This window comes from Oncorhynchus masou, chromosome 21 (genome assembly GCF_036934945.1).
Source record: "Oncorhynchus masou masou isolate Uvic2021 chromosome 21, UVic_Omas_1.1, whole genome shotgun sequence".
NCBI lineage: Eukaryota > Metazoa > Chordata > Actinopteri > Salmoniformes > Salmonidae > Oncorhynchus > Oncorhynchus masou.
Window position 1 is genome coordinate 53,677,857 of NC_088232.1, and position 22,518 is coordinate 53,700,374.

Consider the following 22,518-nt stretch of genomic DNA (forward strand, 5'->3'; position numbering starts at 1 on the left):
CTGCAGTTAATATCCCGGATTCGTACAAAAAGCATCACACAGATTAACCAGATACTACTGAGTGATTAACCAGATATTAACCTACTGAGTGATTAACCAGATTCTCGAGTGATTAACCAGATACTGGAGTGATTAACCAGATTCTCGAGTGATTAACCAGATACTCAAGGAGTGATTAACTTTGTTAAAATGACTGTCTTCAAAAAATGGAAAAATGGAAAGCAGTCGGAACGGAGGCAAGATCAGGTGGGACCATTCTAGCCAATGAGAGGACAGATCTCCGATATAAAGTATTTTTTTTTCTCTCAAACGTTTCTGTGATATCACGTGTCCTACTTATACCGGTAACGTTACACTCATAACAACTTAAACAATACGAAACTTCTATTCGATCAAATAAGCCACATCTTGCAAATAAACCATTACTTTTTTGTTAACCAAATTCCACACTTACTGTAAATAAGAATTCACTGACTTGCCTAGTTTAAATAAAGGTTAAAAAAAAACTTTCAAAAAACGCCACCTGCTGGATAAAACAGATTTTGGGCCCATTTATCAATCTCTCTTCGTCTCAACCTCTGATTATCATCATCATCATCCTCCCAGGTCAGCTGTGCTGTTTTAGCTGATCGCGGTTTATGCGATAACAGAGACAACTGAAGGTTTGGTTTCCAGAGCCCTTATTTTTCTTGCCCGGTAATGGAAATGGGCCTTGTTAATAAAAGTTCTGCAACTGGCTAGTTCGAGCTAGCTAGTGAGCTAACTACACGGATTTGTTTTGTGCGTGCCTGTGGTCTTTACAGCCAGAAAGCGAAATATTACGTCTCCTCGCTTTGATATTTGATACTTTTTATCGACCTCTAGAGTCTAGATACTCGTAGCTTTTGAACGGACAGAAGTATTGGACAGAATGTATTATTTTGGCTGAGGACAGAGCATGACAGACATTATTATAATCATCTTCCCTGGTGCTCCGTTCAGTCCTATACGCCGCGGTGTGAGTAGCCCATCCGGGAAGCGCACATCAGCAGAGTACCATCCTATGCGCCTCTTGGGTGTCGGGGGCGAGAGGTGCTGACTGTTCCCAGAGCAATTTACGTCGGAGGGAGAGGACGACGTTGCCTTGCCATCTGAGGATTAAACCATGGCTAATGAACCTGTCACCCTTAATGTGTATGATATGGTAAGATTGTGTGTTTACACTCAGTGACATTATTTTGCATGGGAATCAATGTAACATACTTAACCTACTATTGTCACACACACACAATATACAACATTTAGTCTCTTTGCACACACACACACACTATACAATATTTAGTCTCTTTGCACACACACACAATATACAATATTTAGTCTCTTTGCACACACACACAATATACAATATTTAGTCTCTTTGCACACACACACAATATACAATATTTAGTCTCTTTGCACACACACACAAGCAATTTGTTCTATCCTCGTGGCAACCTAAAAGGAATTTCCATTCAAAATCCTATTTTCCGTAACCCAAACCCTAAACCTAATTCTAACCCCTTTATCCTCAAGGGGACGTGGGACATGTCACCACAAGGGATTATTTTCCTTGTTTTACTATCCTCGTGGGGACTTTTAGGGGATTTTAGGTCCCCACAAGGATAGAAGGACCAGCACACACACACAGGGATGGATTTGACAACCAGGCAGGTGCATAGTTGGCTCCTCACCTCTCCTCTGATGTCTCCAGGCCAGCAGTCACAGATGAGGATCCCAGTGGAGCTGAAAGTCACAGCTGCTAAAAACGCCTGATTAAATCCCAGTGTTGCTCTGTTTTGTTGGGAGTAGGGACAGACTGGGACCATAAATCAGCCCGGGCACCACACCGGCCTATTGTGATAACAGTATGACCCCAGAGAGAGAGAAGGGGTTTGTTCAAAACCCCACCATTGAGACCGGCCCACTGGGCTAAAGATGTACCGGCCCATCTGGCATTTGCCCGGACTGCTCTGTGTCTGGGACCCTCAGGTTGGCACAGGTCATGCAGGGAGCTGGAGAAGGGTACAGGTCATGCAGGGGAAGGGTGCTGCTGGAGAGAGGGTGCGACCCCAGAGAGAGAAGGGGGTGCGACCCCAGAGAGAGAGAGAAGGGTGCGACCCCAGAGAGAGAGAAGGGAGAGAGAAGGGTGCGACCCCAGAGAGAGAGACCCCAGGAGTGCGAGAGAGAGAAGGGTGCCCCCAGAGAGAGAGAAGGGTGCGACCCCAGAGAGAGAGAGAAGGGGTGCGACCCCAGAGAGAGAGAAGGTGCGACCCCAAAGAGAGAGAGAAGGGTGCGACCCCAAAGAGAGAGAAGGGTGCGACCCCAAAGAGAGAAGGGTGGAGAGAAGGGTGTGACCCCAGAGAGAGAGAAGGGTGTGACCCCAGAGAGAGAGAGAGAGAGAAGGGTGTGACCCCAGAGAGAGAGAGAGAGAAGGGTGCGACCCCAGAGAGAGAGAGAGAGAGAAGGGTGCGACCCCAAAGAGAGAGAAGGGTGCGACCCCAAAGAGAGAGGGTGCGACCCCAGAGAGAGAGAAGGGTGCGAAGGAGAGAGAAGGGTGCCCCAGAGAGAGAGAAGGGTGCCAGAGAGAGAAAGGTGCGAGAGAGAAGGGTGGACCCCAGAGAGAGAGAAGGGTGCCCCAGAGAGAGAGAGAGAGGGTGCGACCCCAGAGAGAGAGAGAGAGAGAGAGAAGGGTGCGACCCCAAAGAGAGAGCGAGAGAGAGAAGGTTGCGACCCCAAAGAGAGAACGAGAGAAGTGGTCATGGGTTGGGACTCGGGAGCACCTCATTGAAAAGCAATGAGTTGATTTTAAATGGAATTCGCCCCAACCCTGGTTCGTAGAGCTCTAGTCCTAAACATTTTTTGAATAACAACAATAAGAACCTAAGACAAGTGAAGACAGGAGTACATTTGAATTACTGTACTCTGTGCCTGTGCATTGAGAGAACTGAAGGAGTGATGGGTTGATTTCTAAAAGACAGTGACGCAGAGAGAGAGAGAGAGAGAGAGAGAGACAGAGATATTGGAGGATGGGTGTGAAATGAGGCATGATACTTCTACATGGAAAGAAAATTGAATGTAATGTGTGAGTTCCTCAGAGACTGCAAGCATCATTCCAGCGTTAGACTGCATAGATGCAAGACATGGTTTTACCAAATACTAAAGGTGATTCTTTTCAGTGGTGTGCTAGATAATGTCAAATTAAAATGAAAGACCAATAGCAAAGCACTCCAGTAATCTGGTCCACAAAAATAAAGTTAGCTTCTTTGCCTTATCAGATTACCAATTCTTCTTATAAAGACAGAATAGTTGGTTGGATACCGTATGTGAGAGCCTGCAACAGTAAGCTTATAGATAGTGTTTCACTAGCACTGTGTCAGTCAGGAAAGTCTCTATTATTAATGGAGGGTCCAGCTGGTGGGCTGTGAATGTCTTTTACCCCCCCTTTCCCACCCCACACACACGGGTACAGGAGGAGGTCTGATGGCGAGCACAGACTGGAATATGTTCCCGAGGATTTATCCGATGGCATTGAGAAGTTTATCACATCAGTCACAGGCTTCATTAATAAGTGCATCGATGACGTCGTCCCCACAGTGACCGTACGTACATATCCCAATCAGAAGCCATGGGTTACAGGCAACATCCGCATTGAGCTAAAGGCTACAGCTGCCATTTTCAAGGAGCGGGACGTGAATCCAGATGTTTGTAAGTCATCTCGCTACGCCCTTCGATGAACCATCAAACATGGCAAAGCGTCAATACAGGACCAAGATCGAGTCTTACTACACCGGCTCTGGCACTCGTCGAATGTGGCAGGGCTCGCAAACTATCACGGATTATAAAAGGAAACCCAGCCGTGAGCTGCCCAGTGACGCAAGCTGAACCATGCATAAGACCACCAGCTGTTCTGGACGACTGTGTGATCATGCTCTCTGTAGCTGATGTGTGTAAGACCTTTAAACAGGTTAACATTCACAAAGCCGCAGGGCCAGACGGAGCGTGCGTTGTTCCACCTGCCAAGTGTCTTCACTGACATTCCCAACCTCTCCCTGACCCAGTCCGTAATACTTACATGTTTCAAATAGACCACCATAGTCCCTTTTACCGAGAACGCCAAGGTAACTGGTCTAAATAGCTATCGGCCCGAAGCACTCACATCTGTAGCCATGAAATGCTTTGAAAGGCTGTTCATGGCTCACATCAACACCATCATCCCAGAAACCCTAGACCCACTCCAATTTGCATACCGCCCCAAAAGATCGACAGATGATGCAATCTCTATTGCACTCCACACTGTCCTTCCCCACCTGGACAAAGGGAACACCTACGTGAGAATGCTGTTCATTGACTACAGCTCAGCGTTCAATACCTTATTGCCCTCCAAGCTAATCACTAAGCTAAGGATCCTGTGATTATACACCTCCCTCTGCAACTGGATCCTTGACTTCTAGCTGGTTAGAGGTGGTTAGAGTGGGCAACAACACATCCTCCACGCTGACCCTTGGTATTGGGGCCCCTCAGGGGTGCACGCTTAGTACTCGCTGTTAACCCACGACTGCATGGCCACACACGACTCGGTGGTAGGCCTGATCACCAACGATGATGAGTTAGCCTACAGCAAGGAGGTCCAAGACCTGGCAGTGTGGCGCTAGGACAACAACATCTTCCTCAAAGTTAGCAAGACAAAGGAGCTGATCGTAGACTACAGGAAACGGAGGGTCAAGCATGTCGAGAGCTTCAAGTTCATTGGTGTGTCCACATTATTAAGGACTTATCATGGTCCTACCACACCAACACAGTTGTGAAAAGGTCACGACAACACCTTTTCCCCTTCCGGAAGCTGAAAAGATTCAGCATGGGCCCTTAGATTCTCAAAAAGTTATACGGCTGCAACAATGAGAGCATCTTGACTGCCTGCATCACCGCTTGGTCTGGCAACTGCTTGGGACCCGACCACTAGGCACCACAGAGGATATTGCATACCGCCCTGGGGCCGAGATCCCTACCATCCAGGACCTCGACACTAGGCAGTGTCAGAGGAAGGCCCGAACAGTTGTAAAAGACTCCAGCCACCTAAGTGATAGACTGTTCTCTCTGCTGCTGCTCGGCAAGCGGTACAAATGCACCAGGTCTGGAACCAACAGGACCCTGAACAGCTTCTACCCCCAAGCGAAATACATTCAGAAAGTATTCAGAACCCTTGACTTTTTCCACAATTTGTTACATTACCTAGCTAGCCTTATTCTAAAATGTATTCAATTGTATTTTCCTCTCAACAATCTACACACAATACACCATAATGACAAAGCAAAAAAACAGATTTTTTTAAATGATACACATTTTATTAAGCATAAGAAACTGAAATATCACGTTTACATAAGTATTCAGACCCTTTACTGAGTACTTTGTTGAAGCACCTTTGGCAGCGATTACAGCGTCAAGTATTCTAGGGTATGCCGCAACAAGTTTGGCACACCTGTATTTGTGGAGTTTCTCCCATTCTTCTCTGTAGATCCTCTCAAGCTCTGTCAGGTTGGATGGGGAGCGTCGCTGCGCAGCTATTTTCAAGTCTCTCCAGAGATGTTCAATCGGGTTCAAGTCGGGGCGCTGACTGGGCCACTCAAGGACATTCAGAGACTTGTCTCGAAGCCACTCCTGCGTTGTCTTGGCTCTGTGCTTAGGGTTGTTGTCCTGTTGGAAGGTGAATCTTCGCCCCAGTCTGAGGTCCTGAGAGTTCTGGAGCAGGTTTTCATCAAGGATCTCTCTGTACTTTTTTCCGTTCATCTTTCCCTCGATCCTGACTAGTCTCCCAGTCCCTGCCACTGAAAAACATCCCCACAACATGATGCTGCCACCACCATGCTTCACTGTAGGGATGGTGCCTGATTTCCTCCAGACGCGACACCTGGCATTCAGCCCAAACAGTTCAATCTTGGTTTCATCAGACCAGAGAATCGTGTTTCTCATGGTCTGAGAATCTTTAGGAGGCTTTTTGCAAACTCCAAGCAGGCTGTTTTACTGCTTTTTACTGAGGAGTGGCTTCCGTCTGTCCACTCCCCCATAAAAGGCCTGATTTTTGGAGTGCTGCAGAGATGGTTGCCCTTCTGGAAGGTTCTCCCATCTCCACAGAGGAACTCTGGAGTTCTGTCATAATGACCATCGGGTTCTTGGTCACCTCCCTGACCAAGGCCCTTCTCCCCCGATTGTTCAGTTTGGCCGGGCGGCCAGATATAGGAAGAGTTGGTGGTTCCAAATTTCTTCCATTTAAGAATGATGGAGGCCACTGTGTTGCAAAAAAAATTTGATACCTTTGTGCTTCCCCAGATCTGTATCTCGACACAATCCTGTCTTGGAGCTCTGGCAAATCTTTCGACCTCATGGCTTGATTTTTTTGCTCTGACATGCGCTGTCAACTGTGGGACCTTATATAGACACGTGTGTGCCTTTCCAAATCATGTCCAATCAATTGAATTTATCCACAGGTGGACTCCAATCAAGTTGTAGAAACATCTCAAGGATGATCAATGGAAACAGGATGCACCTGAGCTCAATGTAGAGTCTCAAAGAAAAGGGTCTGAATACTTATGTAAATAAGGTATCTTATTTGTAATAAATGTACAAACATTTCTAAAAATCTGTTTTCACTTTGTCATTATGGGGTATTGTGATGTCATTATGGGGTATTGTGTTTATTAATAAAAAAAATGGTGTACTTTTTTTAACCCCTTTTCTCCCCAATTTCGTGGTTTCCAATTGGTAGTTACAGTCTTGTCCCATCGCTGCAACTCCCGTACCGACTCGGGAGAGGCGAAGGTCGAGAGCCATGTGTCCTCCGAAACACAACCAAGCCAAGCCGCACTGCTTCTTGACACAACGCCCACTTAACCCGGAAGCCAGCCACACCAATGTGTCGGAGGGACCACCGTGCATTGCGCCCGGCCCACCACAGGAGTCGCTGGTGCATGATGGGACCGGAACATCCCTGCCGGCCAAGCCTTCCCCGTTACCCGGACGACGCTGGGCCAAGCCCTCCCCAAACCCGGACGATGCTGGGCCAAGCCCTCCCCAAACCCGGACGACGCTGGGCCGAACCCTCCCCGTTAACCGGACAACGCTGGGCCAAGCCCTCCCCGTAACCCGGACGACGCTGGGCCAAGCCCTCCCCTAACCCGGACGACGCTGGGCCAAACCCTCCCCTAACCCGGACGACGCTGGGCCAAACCCTCCCCGTTACCCCGGACGACGCTGGGCCAAGCCCTCCCCGTTACCCGGACGACGCTGGGCCAAGCCCTCCCCTAACCCGGACGACGCTGGGCCAAACCCTCCCCTAACCCGGACGACGCTGGGCCAAACCCTCCCCTAACCCGGACGACGCTGGGCCAAGCCCTCCCCTAACCCGGACGACGCTGGGCCAAGCCCTCCCCTAACCCGGACGACGCTGGGACAATTGTGCGCCGCCCCATGGGTCTCCCGGTCACAGCCGTCTGCAACAGAGCCTGGCCTCGAAACCAGAACCTTTAGTGGCACAGCTAGCACTGCGATGCAGTGCCTTAGACCACTGCGCCACTCGAGAGGCCGGTCTGAATGTTTTTATTTGTAATACATTTGCACACATATCTAAAAACCTGTTTTCGCTTTGTCATTATGGGAACCCCGGGTATATAGCCAAGTTATTACCTGGTACTCCCTGTATATAGACATGTTATTACCTGGTACTTCCTGTATATAGCCATGTTATTACCTGGTACTCCCTGTATATAGCCATGTTATTACCTGGACCCCGGGTATATAGCCATGTTATTACCTGGTACTTCCTGTATATAGCCATGTTATTACCTGGTACTTCCTGTATATAGCCATGTTATTACCTGGACCCCGGGTATATAGCCATGTTATTACCTGGTACTCCCTGTATATGGCCATGTTATTACCTGGTACTCCCTGTATATAGTCATGTTATTACCTGGTACTTCCTGTATATAGCCATGTTATTACCTGGTACTTCCTGTATATATCCATGTTATTACCTGGTATTCCCTGTATATGGCCATGTTATTACCTGGTACTCCCTGTATATGGCCATGTTATTACCTGGTACTCCCTGTATATAGCCATGTTATTACCTGGTACTCCCTGTATATAGCCATGTTATTACCTGGTACTTCCTGTATATAGCCATGTTATTACCTGGTACTCCCTGTATATAGCCATGTTATTACCTGGTACTCCCTGTATATAGTCATGTTATTACCTGGTACTCCCTGTATATAGCCATGTTATTACCTCACTGTATATAGCCATGTTATTACCTCCCTGTATATAGCCATGTTATTACCTGGTACTCCCTGTATATAACCATGTTATTACCTGGTACTCCCTGTATATAGCCATGTTATTACCTGGTACTCCCTGTATATAACCATGTTATTACCTGGTACTTCCTGTATATAACCATGTTATTACCTGGTACTCCCTGTATATAGCCATGTTATTACCTGGTACTCCCTGTATATAGCCATGTTATTACCTGGTACCCTGTATATAACCATGTTATTACCTGGTACCCCGTCTATATAACCATGTTATTACCTGGTACCCCGTGTATATAGCCATGTTATTACCTGGTACTCCCTCTATATAGCCATGTTATTACCTGGTACTCCCTGTGTTTATAGTCATGTTATTACCTGGTACCCCGTGTATATAGCCATGTTACGACCTGGTACTCCCTGTATATAGTCATGTTATTACCTCCCTGTATATAGCCATGTTATTACCTCCCTGTATATAGCCATGTTATTACCTGGTACCCTGTGTATATAACCATGTTATTACCTGGTACCCTGTGTATATAGCCATGTTATTACCTGGTACCCTGTGTATATAGCCATGTTATTACCTGGTATCCCGTCGCTATAACCATGTTATTACCTGGTACCCCGGGTAATTAGATTTTAGGGAGGATAATCTGTGGTGATGGGGTGCTACCAAAAGTCTGGCTCCGTACGTATAAAGTTGATCTCGGATCAGGTCTTCCCTGACCCATGTGACCTTATTATCCCTGCTCTAAAAGGCTAAACTGAAAACAGCTCTTCTAATCTGAGACACTCGATTAGCCTTGTTTACAGGTACCCTGATTGGGAAGAGAGGGGTTCTGTAAGGGGGGGGGATTGGACCACCACATTATGTGTAGAGGAAATTATGAGTAGCATCCTTTTTAACTTTCCCGGTGTTTCTCTCTCTCTCTCTCTCTCTCTGTCTGTCTGTCTGTCTCTCTCTCTCTCTCTCTGTCTCTCTCTCTGTCTGTTTCTCTGTCTGTCTCTCTCTCTCTCAATTCAATTCAATTCAAGGGGCTTTATTGTCATCATATGTTAACATTGTCAAAGCAAGTTTATAATATATAAAGTGAAATAAACAATAAAAATTAACAGTAGACATCTCTCTCTCTCTCTCTGTCTGTTTCTCTCTCTGTCTGTCTCTGTCTGTCTCTCTCTCTCTCTCTGTCTGTTTCTCTCTCTGTCTGTCTCTGTCTGTCTCTCTGTCTGTCTCTTTCTCTCTCTCTCTCTGTCTGTTTCTCTCTCTGTCTGTCTCTCTCTCTCTCTCTGTCTGTTTCTCTCTCTGTCTGTCTCTTTCTCTCTCTCTGTCTGTTTTTCTCTCTGGCTGTCTCTCTCGCTGTCTCTTTCTCTCTCTCTCTCTGTCTCTGTCTCTTTCTCTCTCTCTCTCTGTCTCTGTCTCTGTCTGTCTCTGTCTCTCTCTCTCTCTGTCTGTCTCTGTCTCTGTCTCTGTCTCTCTCTCTCTCTCTCTCTCTCTCTCTCTCGTTCTAGTACTGGATCAACGAGTACACTTCCACTCTGGGTGTTGGAGTCTACCACTCAGGCATCGAGATCTATGGCCGAGGTACAGAGGAAGACCTTCATTACTTTCTCATTCATCCAGCCATTCACTCACTCACTCACCCATTCATTCATTCAGTCAGTCAGTGTGCTGTTGGCTAAATGGAATGTTCGATGTGGAACGTCTCTCCACAGCTTCTATCCCATTGAGGTTCTGTCATTTTGTTGTTCTTTCCTCCTGAGTGACTCACCATTGAATCATAATGTGTGGAGAGAGAGAGTTTTACCACCGACCCGACCGACCGATCGACCTTATTTATTAAACAAGGCATCTGGCAGATGTAAATACACCCATAAACACACGTGTTTTTATGATTTTTATTTTTATGTATCTCTTACACGTCTGCATTTTCTCGAATTTGATGATATAATCGTCATAATCGTCAAGTCCGTTCAAAAGATTAGGGGACACGACCCAGAAGTACCGCGGAAGATCACGTAACTTTCACAGGGGAATTCATCGTTTTTTTAAACATGAGGATGTTTTTTCTGCGTTTATAATAGATTAAGTAGTCATGAGGAGCCTATCAGCCAGGATGACACATTGATCGAACACCACACGATATCTTCTCACACCACACGATATCTTCTCACACCAACACGATATCTTCTCACACCAAACGATATCTTCTCACACCAACACGATATCTTCTCACACCAACACGATATCTTCTCACACCAACACGATATCTTCTCACACCAACACGATATCTTCTCACACCAACACGATATCTTCTCACACCAACACCACACGATATCTTCTCACACCAACACCACACGATATCTTCTCACACCAACACGATATCTTCTCACACCAACACCACACGATATCTTCTCACACCAACACGATATCTTCTCACACCACACGATATCTTCTCACACCAACCTTCTCACACCAACACCACACGATATCTTCTCACACCAACACCACACGATATCTTCTCACACCAACACCACGCGATATCTTCTCACACCAACACGATATCTTCTCACACCAACACCACACGATATCTTCTCACACCAACACCACGATATCTTCTCACACCACACCACGATATCTTCTCACACCAACACCTTCTCAACCAACACCACACGATATCTTCTCACACCAACACCAAGCGATATCTTCTCACACCAACACGATATCTTCTCACACCAACACCACACGATATCTTCTCACACCAACACCACACGATATCTTCTCATGTGATATATTTTCACCACACACAGTATCTTCTCACTTTCAGCTTGCTTCACCGTTCCTTTGTTGGAAGGTGAGGTGGTGACAGCATTTCATTTTTCTCTTGTCATTCCTCACACCTGTAATGTGAGCGCCGATACATCTCTGATGTTCAATGTGTTCCTTCCTTCTCATCTTTATTACAGAGTTTGCGTATGGAGGTCATCCATACCCATTTAGTGGCGTATTTGAAATAAACCCTGGAAACACCACTGAATTAGGAGAGACCTTCAAATTCAAGTGAGTTTACATCATCACAGACACACACACACACACACACACACACACACACACACACACACACACACAGGGTTCTACAGAGGGCCTTGTCACATAAAGTGGTCAATGGCCTCTGTTTCACAACAGAAGATCAGAATGCAGAGTTCTCCTTTTATGTGAACATTCGATCCCAGTCCGATCCCAGTCCGATCCAAGTCTGGTGAGCTGAAACCCGAGCCCAGGCCTGGTCCGACATCACAGATATTAAATGAGCTCCAACCCGGAAAAAAAAGCCAGATTTCTAAAATAAATAAATAAATAAATAAAAAACAGTAGGCTATATTTACTTAAACTAGTGTTGGGAAGAACGCATAGTCATGTGTGGTCGCCTACAGTAGATGGTAATTTCAGCGCCATTTTGATTGGGACAGCCCAATCGCACTGCTTTGATTCAAGTTTGGGGGACTCCTCTATAAATCATTCCATTTTGGTTTCCACTGAATCATAAGGTAACAATTAGACTGGGGAAATGTGCGCTAACTTGATGTGAGTGCTAATGATCACTATTCATGTTTGCTCATATATTAGCCAATCAGAACATTTTGCTAACTTGTCATACCAGAGTATATTTGGTTAATTGATCTCTGGCTGGACAAGTAGAAGTGGTATATATTTGTTTGCTCGTCGATCACTGATCAGAAACATTTAGCTTGCAACAATGTAACCGAAATCAAGAGTATTATGTATCCATTGACTCGCGTCAGAGCCTTCTATAGAGTCTAGGCTATGTTTCTATCATCCCAATCGCAAAATTCTGACTCCTGTCTCGCATAAATTCCTAATTTTATTCTGTAATCCATAGGTTGCATTAAAAAGCACGTCTCTCTTGCCTATCCACGTCAAAATACTGCTTTAAAACATTTCACCCGCTTCTCTGCGCTGTCTCCTATTGCGGCCCCTATGAGAGCTTCAGTAGAGAATGTGTGATCAACAAACCGTATGAGAGTAGATATGGATATTTTTTTTAAACAGTTACCTTGATATTTAAACTATTTCCACTCTCCATCGCCCCTTTTATTCATGAGTTAATCTGCTATCTGTATAATCATCAACTTGATTTTGACAAATAGGAGATATTCTGTCATTCGTTGGAGGTTATCTAGTAAGCTTAGAAAACTTTGGTCATTTGCATTCTGTTTAATTGCGGTTACAAGTTTGTATGATTGGACAACGCTGCGCTCTGTGTCGAGATAGACTAGACCTACTGCTGAAATGCACTGAATTAACTGAGGACCATAATAACGACTGGCTTGTTTCGCAATTCATGACAGTGTCGTTATCAGTTTCACTTTGCTCAAATATCTGGGGTGGCAGGGTGGCCTAGTGGTTAGAGCGTTGGACTAGTAACCGAAAGGTTGCAAGTTCGAATCCCTGAGCTGACAAGGTACAAATTATTATTACATTATTTTCGCCCCTGAACAAATTTGGCATTTTGAATGTTAACCATCTTTTAAGAGAATTTGGTAGACCGTCATTGTAAATAAGAATTTGTTCTTGCCCCCATGGTGGCGGTGAGTTAAATAAAGATAAAACACAATAAAAATAAATAAAACCAAAATAAATAAATAAAGATCCTCATTGCCGGTAATGTGAGGTCCTTAAAAACACCGCGAACATTATTTCACCTGACGGAGAACCCTGGCATTGTGGTTTTTATTTAAATGGTTTTCCTCAAAACTGCTTTAAATGTGCATTTTTTTTTATATTTTTGCAGTATTTTGAATGTTTAATTTCTCTTCATCTTTTAAGAGAATTTGGTAGTATAAAAAGCACAAATAAATCCGGCTTATTTTAAGCAAAGTAGACGGACCACGTGTATAGAATGGTGTGGGCGACCAGGGATGTTCGGTTTGCTGATGTCAGATCAGAGGCAGTAGGGTTGAACAGAGTTTAGCCCCATGGTGGCAGGTGAGGTTATGATGTGGGCAGGCATAAATGTTCTCTGTTTACGGACAACGAACACAATTGCGTTTTATCAATGGTAATTTGAATGCACAGGAATACCGTGAAGAGATACTGTGGGCCATTGTGAGGACCATTTTGTTTATTTATTTTTTTTACCATTTTCTTTCTCCCCAATTATGATCTTGTCTCATTGCTGCAACTCCCCAACGGGCTCAGGAGTTCGTTTAGGAGTCCTCCAGATCAGAGGCAGTCATGACGTGTTCCTTAAAAATCACTGCCAGGGATTTCTCTTTTAACAGCCTCCCCGATTAACCCGGGATGACCAGCACTCTTTCACCTGATCGACCCGAGGTCAGCCTGTTTAGGCCCCAGATCAGCCAGCTCGTTTAGAACTCGATGAGGCAACGGGATGAAATCCATAGATTAGTGCCTAATGAAGTTATTTAAATGGACTGATTTCCTCATATCAACTGTAACTCAGTAAAAATGATGAAAGTGTTGCATGTTGTGTTTTTATATTTTTGTTCAGTATTGTTTAGGCTTACATTAGGCCTATACAGTGGTGGACAAATTACCCAATAGGCATACTGTAGTAAAAGTAAAGATCCCTTAATAGAAAATGACTCAAGTAAAAGTGAAAGTCACCCAGTAAAATACTACTTGAGTAAAAGTCTAAAATTAGTTGGTCTTATATATATATATATATATATATACTTAAGTATAAAAAGTACAAGTATAAATCATTTCAAATTCCTTATTTTAAGCAAAGTAGACGGACACATTTTCTTATTGGCAGATAGGGGCTCACTCCAACACATAATTTACAAATGAAGCATGTGTTTAGTGAGTCTGCAAAATTAGAGGCAGTAGGGAGGACCAGGGATGTTCTCTGTTTAGTGAGTCCTCCAGATCAGAGGCAGTAGGGATGACCAGGGATGTTCTCTGTTTAGTGAGTCCTCCAGATCAGAGGCAGTAGGGATGACCAGGGATGTTCTCTGTTTAGTGAGTCCAGAGGGTAGGTGAGTGAGGGCTCCAGATCAGAGGCAGTAGGGATGACCAGAGATGTTCTCTGTTTAGTGAGTCCACCAGATCAGAGGCAGGCAGTAGGGATGACCAGGGATGTTCTCTGTTTAGTGAGTCCACCAGATCAGAGGCAGGCAGTAGGGATGACCAGGGATGTTCTCTGTTTAGTGAGTCCACCAGATCAGAGGCAGGCAGTAGGGATGACCAGGGATGTTCTCTGTTTAGTGAGTCCACCAGATCAGAGGCAGGCAGTAGGGATTACCAGGGATGTTCTCTGTTTAGTGAGTCCACCAGATCAGAGGCAGTAGGGATGACCAGGGATGTTCTCTTGATAAGTGTGTAAATTAGACAATTTTCCTGCTAAGCATTCAAAAATTCACCTTCTGTATCCATGGAACAGTACTTTTGGGTAAATCAGGGAAAATGTATTCCTTGAAGGAGTAAAAAGAGACTAGTACATCATTTAAACACAACTTTTAGGAATGCAGGTGAGTGAGGGCTGGTAGAGGATGTCCCTGGATGAGTACAGCTGCCACTTGATATGAGCATGAAAGTGAAGTGGATATCATTGCACCTGCTCATACAAGAGACTAGTGGCTGTTGCTTAAATTCAACTGTATCTACAAACACAACTGAATTTATAAACACTTTCTTCATTTTTATTTATTTCACCTTTATTTAACCAGGTAGGCTAGTTGAGAACACCTTTATTTAACCAGGTAGACCAGTTGAGAACACCTTTATTTAACCAGGTAGACCAGTTGAGAACACCTTTATTTAACCAGGTAGGCCAGTTGAGAACACCTTTATTTAACCAGGTAGGCCAGTTGAGAACACCTTTATTTAACCAGGTAGGCCAGTTGAGAACACCTTTATTTAACCAGGTAGGCCAGTTGAGAACACCTTTATTTAAATAGGTAGGCTAGTTGAGAACACCTTTATTTAACCAGGTAGGCCAGTTGAGAACAAGTTCTCATTTAGAACACCTTTATTTAACCTGGCCCAGATAAAACAAAGGCAATTGAGAACACCTTTATAACAGGTAGGCTACAACACAGAGTTACACCTGGAATAAACAGAACATACAGTCAATAATACAGTAGAACAAAAGAAAACAAAACGTCTATATACAGTGAGTGCAAATGAGGTAAGATAAGGAAATAAATAGGCCATGGTGGTGAAGTAATTACAATATAACAATTAAACACTGGAATGGTAGATCGGCAGAAGATGAATGTGCAGGTAGAGATACTAATCAACATGGAAACAGGATGGATGTTTTGGAATAGTTGTATTCTGTACACACTTCCTTATTTTCACTCTGTCATTAGGTTAGTATCATACATACTCCGTGATACTAACCTAATGACAGAGTGAAAATAATGAAGTCTGTACAGAATACAACTATTCCAAAACAAGCATCCTGTTTCCAACAAGTCACTAGTAATACTGTGGCAAAATGTGGCAAAGCAATTCACTTTTTGTCCTGAATACAAAGTGTTATGTTTAGGGCAAATCCAATACAAACACATTACTGAGTACCACTCTCCATATTTCCAAGCATAGTGGTGGCTGCATCATGTTATGGGTATGCTTGTCATCGTTAAGGACTGGGGGGTGTTTCAGGATAAAAACATAAATGGAATGGAGCTAAGCACAGGCAAAACCCTGGAGGGAAACCTGTTTCAGTCTGCTTTCCAGCAGACACTGGGAGATGAATTCACATTTCAGCAGGACAATAACTTAAAACACAAGGACACATCTCCACTGGAGTTGCTTACTAAGAAGACAGTGAATGTTCCTGAATGGCCAAGTTACAGCTTTGACTTAAAAATCTGCTTGAAAATCTATGGCAAGACTTGAAAATGGTTTGTCTAGCCATGATTTTGAAAAGAATAATGGGCAAATATTGTAGAATCAATGTGTGCAAAGCTCTTACAGATTTACCCAGAAAGCCTCACAGCTGTAATCACTGTCAAAGGTGATTGTAACTCAGGGGTGCGAATATTTATGAAAATGAGATATTTCTGCATTTCATTTTCAGAAACATTTGCAAGAATGTCATTTCACTTTGTCCTTATGGATTATTGTGCGTAGAGGGGAGAGAAACATTGATTTAATACATTTTACAATAAGGCTGTAACACAACAAAATGTGGATTCAGTCAAGGGTTATGAATACATTCTGAAGGCACTGTATATATTAATCAGAACCAAATGTTCTCTAAACACCAGACTGAGACGCTTGTAGGAAGTCACAACATCAGCTGCTACAGAATCACACAGTGTGACAGATACATTATCATTGTGTCCCAGACCCAGAATGGAGCCTAACTTTAACAACGGTAGACTTTTTATAGGTAGGAACCTCAGTACTTATAGGTGGTATCCTCCGGACTTTATTTAACCTTTATTTAACCAGGCAAGTCAGTTAAGAACACATTCTTATTTTCAATGACGGCCTGGGAACAGTGGGTTAACTGCCTGTTCAGGGGCAGAACAACAGATTTTTACCTTGCAGCTCAGGGGTTTGAACTCGCAACCTTCCGGTTACTAGTCCAACGCTCTAACCACTAGGCTACCCTATCTCCTCTACACTCTAACCATTAGGCTACCCTATCTCCTCTACACTCTAACCATTAGGCTACCCTACCGCCCCAAAATAGGTATAGACTTATAGGTAGTATCCTCAGTACTTATATGTAGGATCCTCCAGTACTTATAGGTAGTATCCTCAGTACTTATAGGTAGGAACCTCAGTACTTATAGGTAGGAACCTCAGGACTTATAGGTAGGAACCTCAGTACTTATAGGTAGGAACCTCAGTACTTATAGGTAGTATCCTCAGTACTTATAGGTAGGAACCTCAGTACTTATAGGTAGGAACCTCCAGTACTTATAGGTAGGAACCTCAGTACTTATAGGTAGGAACCTCCGTACTTATAGGTAGTATCCTCAGTACTTATAGGTAGGAACCTCCGTACTTATAGGTAGGAACCTCCAGTACTTATAGGTAGGAACCTCCGTACTTGTAGGTAGTATCCTCAGTACTTATAGGTAGGAACCTCAGTACTTATAGGTAGGAACCTCAGGACTTATAGGTAGGAACCTCCAGTACTTATAGGTAGTATCCTCAGTACTTATAGGTAGGAACCTCAGGACTTATAGGTAGGAACCTCCAGTACTTATAGGTAGGAACCTCAGTACTTATAGGTAGGAACCTCAGTACTTATAGGTAGGAACCTCAGTACTTATAGCTAGGAACCTCCGTACTTATAGGTAGTATCCTCAGTACTTATAGGTAGGAACCTCCAGTACTTATAGGTAGGAACCTCAGTACTTATAGGTAGGAACCTCAGTACTTATAGGTAGGAACCTCCAGTACTTATAGGTAGGAACCTCAGTACTTATAGGTAGGAACCTCAGTACTTATAGGTAGGAACCTCAGTACTTATAGGTAGGAACCTCAGTACTTATAGGTAGGAACCTCAGTACTTATAGGTAGGAACCTCAGTACTTATAGGTAGGAACCTCCAGTACTTATAGGTAGGAACCTCCAGTACTTATAGGTAGGAACCTCAGTACTTATAGGTAGGAACCTCCAGTACTTATAGGTAGGAACCTCAGTACTTATAGGTAGGAACCTCAGTACTTATAGGTAGGAACCTCCAGTACTTATAGGTAGGAACCTCCAGTACTTATAGGTAGGAACCTCAGTACTTATAGGTAGGAACCTCCAGTACTTATAGGTAGGAACCTCAGTACTTATATGTAGGAACCTCAGTACTTATAGGTAGGAACCTCCAGTACTTATAGGTAGGAACCTCAGTACTTATATGTAGGAACCTCAGTACTTATAGGTAGGAACCTCAGTACTTATAGGTAGGAACCTCAGTACTTATAGGTAGGAACCTCAGTACTTATAGGTAGGAACCTCAGTACTTATAGGTAGGAACCTCAGGACTTATAGGTAGGAACCTCAGTACTTATAGGTAGGAACCTCAGTACTTATAGGTAGGAACCTCAGTACTTATAGGTAGGAACCTCAGTACTTATAGGTAGGAACCTCAGGACTTATAGGTAGGAACCTCCAGTACTTATAGGTAGGAACCTCCGGACTTATAGGTAGGAACCTCCAGGACTTATAGGTAGGAACCTCAGTACTTATAGGTAGGAACCTCAGTACTTATAGGTAGGAACCTCAGGACTTATAGGTAGGAACCTCCGGACTTATAGGTAGGAACCTCCAGTACTTAGTTACAGTAAATAATATACAGGAGAGGAATTCATTAAATATTTCCCCCGTTACACCCAGCACCGCTATCTCCAAGTTTGGTACGTCCGTATCAGCTTTGTTTTCTTCGTTCTACACAGGGAGGCCATCGCTTTAGGCACAACAGACTTTGCTGTGGAGGATGTGGATAAAATCATGGAGGACCTGGGGACGGATTTCAAGGGCAACTCCTACCATCTAATGCACAAGAACTGCAACCACTTCTCATCCTCGCTGTCTGAGGTTCAGTATGAGAAACATTCAAGCAATTATTCAACATTTTGTTTCTTTGATCACACGTACAACATCTGAAATATATTTACGTTATTGTGAATAACTTGATAACTGAATAAAAAACTTTTTTATTTTATTAATAATGCCTATTGAATATAAAATACATTTTTATGATGAGTATTTTATTTTTAGTTGTACTCGTTCTATTCCAGCTGTTGTGTGGGCGTGAGATCCCTCGCTGGGTGAACCGTCTGGCCTACTTCAGCTCCTGCGTGCCCTTCCTCCAGACCTGCCTCCCTAAGGAGTGGCTGCCCCCCGCTGCCCTGCAGAGCCACATCAGCATGGGGCTCCACAAGGAGGAGCGGGAGGCCGGAGAGTCCAGCGACGAGGACACCAACTCAGCCACCGGGACCGCTGGGGCGGGCACCGGATCCTCACACAGCTGTCGCCATACACGGGTCTGAGCCAATGACTGTAGGTCTGAAGAGAACAGCCAATAGACTCTCTTTCAATGACCTCTGGACCAGAAGGTCACCAGCTGACCCCTGCCGGGGATGCGTAGTGATATTATATCTGTGGGCCTGACTGAATAACCACCTGACCTCATAGTACCACCAGTCTGAGAACAGAGACAGGGGGCGGATGATGACTTAGCCTGCTGGTACTAACTCATATAAAGCCACCGGGCCAAAGGGACCTGCAAAATCCACTTGGGTCCTTTTCCTGCTTTTCTCCCTTTTTTAAGAGTACGGTAGATATATTCTGAAGGATTTGTTATAGGCGTTGACAAACTAACTCAGACCATGGCATGGTTCTCTCAGATTGACCACAGCTACATTATGTAAGGACGGCAGGGTAGCCTTGTGGAAGGTTGCAAGTTCAAATCCCCGAGCTGACAAGGTACAAATCTGTCGTTCTGCCCTTTGAACAGGCAGTTAACCCCCGGTAGGCCGTCATTGAAAATAAGAATTTGTTCTTAACTGACTTGCCAAGTTAAATGAAGGTGAAATATGTACTATAGGGCTGGGGTACTTTCTAGTGTTGGTCTTTTTCCCAGGTATTGTTAAATCCTTGCCAGCCTTCATCCCTCATGCCCTTCTTCCAGAGCAGCTCCTTCTTTAGACTAGATGTATATCTAACACCACAGAGATGCACCCTTCGCCAATTTCGGGATGCAGTCTTAAGTATCTCTGTCTGAGACTACTGGTATTGTGGCATGAGCAGGATGTTACTCTCTGCTAGTTTCAAGAGGTTCAATAACTCCCTTACTTGGCCTTCAGTTGTAATCATCAGTGATGCCTGTTTTGTTGATGTGTTGGGGTAAGTTAATATGCTGGCCATTTTAGAAGTTGAAGAAGCAGAACCATATATATTGATATATATATATATATATTCTCTGTTTGGGAATAACTACCTGTGGGTTGTTTTGAACGAGCACCTTTCTGTTAAACGTCATTCTTAACTCAAAACAATGTGTCAAGAAACAAAGGATTCGACAACAAGAAGTGAAGACGTCTAAATTTAATCTCTGATCATGTTCATTTTATCATATGAATATTTATATTCGGTTGTCATTTGTCCATAGCATGGTCTCGTGCATTGTTTAACAAGATGGTGTCTGCGCCCCATGTATTTTGCCAATTTACCACTATCGTGAATAACACTGTCAGGTGACTCTCTGAAAGTGGCATTTGCACTCTTCTTCCATGGAAATCTTCCATGATGAAACTCAATAGTAACTGTTGAATCACAGGCCTTGGATGACCCTCCCCGCTGCCTCCCCTACTGCCTTCCCAGCTGATTTCACAGAGTGATTGAGTTAGTGTGTATGGGGGGGGGGGGGGCTGTGTTACAGTGGGAGCATTGTGTGAATGAAAAGGGGTTTTGTTTTCTAAATGTCTTTTTTTAAAATTGATGTGGAAATGTCTCTGAATGAGTTGGATTTACACACGTGCTCCCTGAAACAAGGGGGTAGTGGTCCTACCAGTCAAGTCCTGAACTAGTGTACTAAACTGACTACTATCCCATTTAAAAAAAACACATAAATAATGCTGTTTTCAGATGAGACAGACATGAGGATACATGTTATTCGCCCTTTTCTGTTCATGCGTTTATAATGCTGCTCTTGTAGATTCAATAGTATGCCTTGTGAAGCCCACTCCATTGTATTCCACACATATTCCTGGAGAATAATATTGTCCTTTCTTTCTCTTCTCCTTGGTTTACTGTCTCTGTCTGTCTGCCTCCACCCCCATCCCCCTCTCAGGAAGGAAATCACATGACCTGTGGTTGTTACACAGGTGTCTCATTACCATACACCATCTCCATGACAACTGGGTGGGGGGGAAACTATTTATTTGTTTATATACTTATATTTTTAAATAATCTATATTTGTATTTATTTTTTAATGGAGTAACTCTTTATTTTGCATCATCAGGAAGATTATTGTTCTTCTTGTTGAAATGGGTTCAGAGGTCAGTGAATTGAACCCATGGATTTGAAATGGGTTCTGTAGAGGTCAGTGAATTGAACCCATGGATTGAAATGGGTTCTGTAGAGGTCAGTGAATTGAACCCATGGATTTGAAATGGGTTCTGTAGAGGTCAGTGAATTGAACCCATGTATTGAAATGGGTTCTGTAGAGGTCAGTGAATTGAACCCATGGATTGAAATGGGTTCTGTAGAGGTCAGTGAATTGAACCCATGGATTGAAATTGGTTCTGTAGAGGTCAGTGAATTGAACCCATGGATTGAAATGGGTTCTGTAGAGGTCAGTGAATTGAACCCATGGATTGAAATGGGTTCTATAGAGGTCAGTGAATTGAACCCATGGATTTGAAATGGGTTCTATAGAAGGTCAGTGAATTGAACCCATGGATTTGAAATGGGTTCTATAGAGGTCAGTGAATTGAACCCATGGATTTGAAATGGGTTCTGTAGAAGGTCATTGAACCCATGGATTTGAAATGGGTTCTATAGAAGAAATTGAACCCATGGATTTGAAATGGGTTCTATAGAGGTCAGTGAATTGAACCCATGGATTTGAAATGGGTTCTGTAAATCAGTAAATGACACTAAATGTAAGAACAGTCAGATAACTTTTTCTATTGTGTCAATTTTAACCTCAATTGGTAATGTGCTTTTCCCTGAATTGAAAGATGATGCCACAATTTTAAGAATGGTAATGGAATAAAAAGATACAAGAATAACACCAATATATTTTGTCCTGTTGCATTGCATACAGTAAGGCCGCACAGAGTCTGACACAAACAACATTGAATGGGAGGAAAATCAAACTATTTATTTATTTTATAGAACCTTTATTTGATTAGGCAAGTGGGAGTGGATTTGATGGGCGGGGGATAGAATGATGGTCAAAGATAAAAGTGTAAAAAATAAAGTCAAAATAAAACAACAAAAAGTATGTTTTGAATGACATTGAGGGGCAGTGTTGTGCACATGTGAGTATACACATTCATTCAGTCTGGGAATGAGAGTGTGTGTATATATGGGGGGTCTTGGGGTGGAATTATTTTTCGGGGGGGACTGTGGGGCTCTCGGATGGTTGAGGGGCAGGTCTTAGGCAACTGTGGGTGGATCATGGAGGGCAGGTGGCCTGGCGGTTGGGAGCTTGGGCAGGTGGCTGATGGATC

At 43.8% G+C, this 22,518-nt stretch overlaps 1 protein-coding gene across 1 annotated transcript; it reads left to right on the plus strand.

Annotated features, from left to right (window-relative positions):
* Positions 1-251: 251 nt before the first annotated feature.
* On the plus strand, positions 252-21,670 carry LOC135508529 (deubiquitinase DESI2-like). Its single transcript, XM_064928779.1, has 5 exons — positions 252-1,183; positions 9,843-9,915; positions 11,298-11,391; positions 18,732-18,873; positions 19,077-21,670. The coding sequence occupies exons 1-5, from the start codon at positions 1,145-1,147 to the stop codon at positions 19,326-19,328; spliced, it is 600 nt and encodes a 199-aa protein (XP_064784851.1). The 5' UTR covers positions 252-1,144; the 3' UTR covers positions 19,329-21,670.
* Positions 21,671-22,518: the final 848 nt, after the last annotated feature.